The 6,595-nt window shown below is 43.8% G+C and overlaps 1 protein-coding gene across 1 annotated transcript in view; it reads right to left on the reverse strand.

Moving 5' to 3' along the window:
• Positions 1-638, reverse strand: part of TDRD12 (tudor domain containing 12) — a 78,874-nt gene extending 78,236 nt beyond the window's left edge. Inside the window, exon 1 of the mRNA XM_043599093.1 lies at positions 317-638. Coding sequence (XP_043455028.1) covers positions 317-340 — 24 coding nt within the window. The 5' untranslated portion in view covers positions 341-638. The remainder of the gene's footprint in view (positions 1-316) is intronic.
• Between the last annotated feature and the right edge of the window lie 5,957 nt (positions 639-6,595).

Below are 6,595 nucleotides of genomic sequence, written 5' to 3' on the forward strand. Positions count from 1 at the left end.
TGGGAGGAGGGAACCGGCTGAGGGTCCACGTGGGAGAAGGGGTTACGGTCCGTCCCTCCCCCTGAGGTTCCAGATTTGGCAAATACAGGACGCCCAGGAAAATCCGAATTCCGGACAAACAACTTTTTGCTCTGTGTCCCTAACAATGCAAGGGCACACTTGAACCGAAATCCCGTGCTATGTATCTGCAATCAGGGGTCCGGGATGCCATCCGGCAAGCCCACCCGAGGGTCCGGAGCCCCTGGCGGCCAGCCGGGCGGCCCCTCCGCGTGGAGAGGAAGGAAGGTCGGCCGGCAGGGGCTGGGCGCTCGCTCACCTTCAGCACCAGCACCTCGAGCATCTTCCCCGCGCCGCTGGCCGCCGGGGTACCGGCCCTGGGGAGACAAGCACCGTCGCGGCCGCGCCCTTTCCCGGATCTTCCCGTCACCACTCACAAGGAGGGCACGTTGGGGGCAAAACCCGAGGTAGGGCCAGCCTCCGCCCTCCGTGGGGAACACGGCCCGGCAGGCCCGTGCGCAGCGCACCACCTGAGACGCTCCGCGCCCTCCCAGCCCACGCCGCCACGGGCGCGCTCCGTCCTCTACGCCGCGCCCCGAATCCCGGGCCGCGCAAGCCTCGAGGCTTCCAGAAAGCCGCGCTGCGCCAACGGCCGGGACAACGGACGGCCGCCAGGCGCACGGCGCCCAGAGCGGCGGGGCGGGGCGGGGCTGGGCCGCAGGGAAGAGTCGCGCAGGGGGCGCTCCGCGGGCCGGGCCCCTGGTCACGTGCTTCACCCCTCCCCACCCCGGCGTCCCACCCATCCCGAATCAGTTCGTGATTGTCTACCTGAAGGTGGCCCTGGACCCGCCTCCACCTCTAGGCCTTGAGGGTGAGGAAGAGGCTCGGCCCATCACTGATTGGGGGGGGAGGGCGCTCCCGGCAACATCCCCTCCCCAGATCCCCTTCCCCCACTTCACCTCCTGCTTCGGGTTCCAGCTTTTCTCCCACCTGGCCCTTTTCTCCCACCTGGCAGGGCTCCCCCAGACAGTCTCGCTGGCCATTCTAGTCACCACCAAAGGCTGCAAAGTGCAGCCTCCTCTGGCCGGGTTCTCTTCCCCGCCCCCCACGTGTATTTGTTGTTAAGGCACCAAAGGGTTCTGTAAATTTTGAACACCTGGAGGCCTTGGTTTTCTCACCTGAAAATTGAGACTCAAAAGTAGATGAGGTCACACTATGTGAAATAAAGGGACACCCAAGAAGCACTCAGGGAGGATTGGGTTTTATTACTATCTCAGGAATCCCTCTCTAACACTTGAATAAGCCAATAAGAAGCAAAAAGAAGACCTTGAAAATCAAAGGAGCCACAGCTAAAATACATAAACAAAAATTTAAAATGCCAGGCCTATGTGGTTTTACAGGTAAATTCTTTAATATCTTGATTGTGAAGAAACAAATTTTAAGCGGTGTCAAAAAGCATTAACTTGGTAGTAAGGGGAACCAACAAGATGGCAAAAAAATTGCACCAGTTTAGAGAGAGCGTGGCAATTGTGGGGCTGTGTTTTGGGGAAACAGAATGCTCACAAAAGCGTCCGGTTTTAAAAGTTTGTTAAATTTCACAAGGTCAAACAAGTTCATCTGCTGAAAGTGGCAGGCAGGGCAGGTGGAGAGTCAGGAGAAAGACACAGCTGCAAAGTGCATGAAGTTCAGCTGTTGCTGAACTGGGCTAACCAGGCCTCACCCGGAGTGGAGGTAACAGGCAGGACCAGTTCCCCTGAAAGCTCCCGACTTTGTCAAAAAGAGGTATGAAGGGACAGTTCCCAACCCCCAAAGATACAGAGTACAGCTTTTTCCCAGTTCTTAGTGGGGAGTCAACATTTTTTTTTTTTTTTTGGACTAGAAGCCATGCTACCACACAGTGTTTCCCAAACTTTTTCACAACACAGCTTACAGAAAATGGAAGTATTTGTCCATCACACTGGGACCAAGAGTCAAGATTGGTCTCACTGCCAATGAGAGCTCACTGCCCTGGGGCTGAGCCACCTGGTTCCCTTGAGGCTGAAACGAATCAGTATCTGTACCTGTAACCTATCTCCCCCCCTCATCCCCACCAGCTAGTGAGAAGTACTGTTTCAGAAATTACTCCAAAATAGGGGCGCCTGAGTGGCTCAGTTGGTTGAGCGGCCGACCTTGGCTCAGGTCATGATCTCGAGGTCCGTGAGTTCAAGCCCTGCATCGGGCTCTGTGCTGACAGCTCGGAGCCTGGAGCCTGTTTCGGATTCTGTGTCTCCCTCTCTCTGACCCTCCCCTGTTCGTGCTCTGTCTCTCCTTGTCTCAAAAATAAATAAAACGTTAAAAAAAATTAAAAAAAGAAGAAACTACTCCAAAATAAATAAGTCATGGGTATGTAATGTACTGTATGGTGATTAGAGTTAATAATACTGTATTTCATATTTGAAAGTTGAGAGGCACCGGGTGGCTCAGTGGATAAAGCATCTGTTAAGCTCAGGTTATGTTCTCACGGTTTGAGTTCAAGCCTCATCACGTTGGGCTCTCTGCTGTTAGCACAGAGCCTGCTTCAGACCTTTTGTACTCCTCTCTCTCTGACCCTCTCTCTCTGTCTCTCAAAAATAAATATTAAAAAAAATTTTTTTGGGGCGCCTGGGTGGCGCAGTCGGTTAAGCGTCCGACTTCAGCCAGGTCACGATCTCGCGGTCCGTGAGTTCGAGCCCCGCGTCAGGCTCTGGGCTGATGGCTCGGAGCCTGGAGCCTGTTTCTGGGGCTCGAACTCACGGACCACGAGATCGTGACCTGGCTGAAGTCGGACACTTAACCGACTGCGCCACCCAGGCGCCCCCCCAAAAAATTGTTTTTTTAACCTGACAAAGATAACACAAAGAACTACAGACTAATCTCACTTATCAACATAGATACTGAAATCCCAAATAAAATGCTGCCAAGTCTGCACTTCCTTAGTTTTAAAATATTCTTGGGGCACCTGGGTGGCTCAGTCGGTCAAGCATCTGACTCTTGATCTTGGCACCGGTCATGATCTCACGGTTTGTGTGTTCAAGTCCCACGTTGGGGTCTGCCCTGACAGAGCAGAGCCTGCTTGGCATTCTCTCTCTTTCCCTCTCTCTGTCCCTCTCCACCCTCGAAATAAATAAACTCTAAAAATAAAATATTCCCATCTTTTTTACAAAAAGCAATGAAAAACAAGTTCAGCCCAAAAGCTGCCTTAATCATTTGTCAGTTGATTTTTTTTTTTTTTTAGAAAAGTACTTTTTTGGTTTTATTTCTTACACATCTTGAATCAATTGAGAGAGAGTGGACATTATGATTATGGCATTCAACCCAAAGGTAGAAGCCTGATGCTTGTCCAGCATTTTCCCCAGACACCTGTTACCTCTCATGGACTTGGTCAGAGAATGTCTTGTTCATGGTTCCCACTAGTATTATGTATTTATAAGATTATCCTTATTTCTTATGTATTTTTTTAATTTTTTAAAAAAATTTTTAATGTTTATTTTTGACAGAGAGAGAGAGACAGAGCATGAGCAGGGGAGGGGCAGAGAGAGAGGGAGACACAGAATCCGAAGCAGGCTCCAGGCTCTGTCAGCCCAGAGCCTGACATGGGGCTCGAACCCACGAACTGCGAGATCATGAGCTGAGCCGAAGTCGGACACTTAACCAACTGAGCCACCCAGGAGCCCCTCTTATGTATTTTTTAATAGCTCAGTGTTGTTATTCACTGCAAGAACATTCTCATATCTCCACTTTGAACTGTACACTATCAAACTAAATTAACCTTTGTCCCACTTAGCTTTGTATGTTGAATTCTACTTCATCTGATTAATACGCTGTAAGCTTTTCTTGTTTTCTCTTTTCACCTTTAGCCCTCCTGCAGAATTGTTTTAAACAACTCATAATCAGGTTTCGTTTTTTTAGTTTTGTTGAGATCCAGTTGACATATAATATTGTCTAAATCTAAAGTGTGTAACATAATGATTTGACATATGCATATATTACAAAATAATCACCACAGTAAGTTTAGTTAACATACATCATCTCACATAGTTACAATTTTTTTTTCCTGGTGATGAGAACTTTTAAGATCTACTCTTTTAGCAACTTTCAAATACACAATATAGTTCACTGTACTCATCACATTGTATATTACATCCCTAGGACTTATTTATCTTATAACTGGAAGTTTGTACCACTTTCACTAATTCTTCCATCACCCACCACTCACCTTTGGCAACCAAAAATGGGATCTCTGTGTGTCTATGAGGGTGTTGTTGTTGTTGTTGTTTATATTCTACATAAAAGTGAGATCATACAATATTTGTCTTTCTCTGTCTGATTTATTTCATTTAGCATAATGCCCTCAAGGTCCATCCATGTTTCACAAATGGTAGGATTTCCTTCTTTTGTATGGCTGAATAATATTCCACTATATATTTAACACTTAATGTAAGTAAATATTTAACATGACATGCCAATATATATTAGAACATAGACATTTACATATGAACATATGTGACTATAATCGTGCTCCACGTTTTCTTTGTTCTTTTTTTTTTTTTTCACGTTTTCTTTGTTCTATGGACACTTAGGTTGTTTCCATCTTAGCTGTTGTAAGTAATGCTGCAATAAACATGCTCGTACAAATATCTTTTCGGGATAGTGATTTCATTTCCTTTTTTTAAGTTAATTCCTTAATGACCTGAGCTGACATCGAGAGTCAGACGCTGAACCAGCTGAGCCACCCTGGCAACCCTCATTTCCCTTGGATATATACCCGGAAGTGGGATTTCTGTACCATACAGTTCTATTTTTAAGTTTTCAGGGATCTCCATACTGTTTTCCTTAATGACTGTGCCAATTTACATTCCCACCAGTAGTGCACAGGGATTCCCTTTTCCCCACATCTTCACCGACACTTGTTATCGCTTGGGGTTTTTTATTTTTGTTTTTGCTTTTATAATAACCATTTCAACAGGTGTGAGGTGGTATCTCATTGTGGTTTTGACTTGTGCTTTCCTAACAATTACTGACGTTGAGCATTTTTTCATATGTGTGTTGGCCATCTGAATACAGTGTATCTTATATTTGGAAAAATGTCTATCCAGATCCTTTGTCCATGTTTCAACTGTATTTTTTATTGGCCGAGTTATAAGAGTTCCTTATGTATTTGGGATATGAACATTATCAGATATGTGGTTTGCCTTTTCATTCTGTTTCTTTTGCTGTGCAGAAGATTTTTAGTTTGATATAGTCCCTCTCGTCATTTATGTTGTTGCTTGTGCTCTGGGTGTCATACCCAAAAACTCATTGCCAAGACCCACGTCCGTAAGCTTTTTCTTTATGTTTTCTTTTAGGAATTTTATGGTTTCAGGTCTCACGCTAAAGTTTTTAATCCATTTTTAGTTAATTTTTGTGAGTGATGTAAGACAGAGGTCCAGTTTCATGCATTTCATGCATTTGAGTATCCAATTTTCTCAACACCATTTATTGAAGCAATTATGTTTTCTCCATTGACCATTCTTGACTCTCTTGTCAAATATTAGTCGACTATATATTCATGGGTTTGTTTCTGAGCTCTTGATTTTATTCCGTTGGTCTGATACATCTGTTTACATGCCAGTAAAATACGGTGTTGATAGCTTTGCAACATAGTTTGAAGTTGAGAAGTGTAATGCCTCCCCTTTTTTCTTTCCCAGGACTGCTTTTGCTATTTTGAGGTCTTTTGTATTTCCACATGAATTTTAAGATTGTTTTTTCTATTTCTCTAAAAAATGTTATTGAAATTTTTATAGGGAGTGATTGAAGCTACAGATGGTTTGGAGTTATATGGACATTTTAACAATATTAATCCTTCCAATCCATGAACACAGGCTCTCTTTCCATTTGCATCTTCTTCAGTTTTCTTCATCAATGTCTTATAGTTTCCAGCGTAAAGATCTGTCTCCTCAGTGGTTAAATTTTTTCCTAAGTACTTCATTGTTTTTGATGCTATTGTAAATGAAACTGTTGTATTTCTTTTTCAAATAATTTGTTTTAGTGTACAGAAATGCTACTGATTTTTGTATGTTCACTTTTAAATACTACAACTTTAGTGAATTCATCTATTATATCCAAGTTTTTCAGTGGAATATTTAGGATTTTTTACATATACCTATATTTTCTATGTATATAAAATTATGTCACCTGCAAATAGAGATAATTTTACTTTGTCCTTTCCAATTCTAATGCCTTTTACTTCTTTTTCTTGCCTGATTGCTCTGGTTAGGACTTCAAGTACTATGTTGAATGGAAGTGGTGAAAGTGGGCACCCTTGTTTTGTCCTGATCTTAGAGGAAGATGTTTCAACCTTTCACCACTGAGTACGATGTTGGCTGTGGGCTTGTCATCTGTGGCTTTTATTATGTTGAGGTACATTCATTCTGTACCTAATTTATTGAGTTTTTATCATGAATGGATACTGAATTTTGTCAAGTGCTTTTCTCCATCTATTGCAATAATCATGTGGTTTGTTACTTTTTATTCTATTAGTATGATGCATTATATTTATTGATTTGCATATATGTTGAACCATTCTTGCCTCCCATGGTTG

Source organism: Prionailurus bengalensis, chromosome E2, assembly GCF_016509475.1.
Source record: "Prionailurus bengalensis isolate Pbe53 chromosome E2, Fcat_Pben_1.1_paternal_pri, whole genome shotgun sequence".
Lineage (NCBI taxonomy): Eukaryota > Metazoa > Chordata > Mammalia > Carnivora > Felidae > Prionailurus > Prionailurus bengalensis.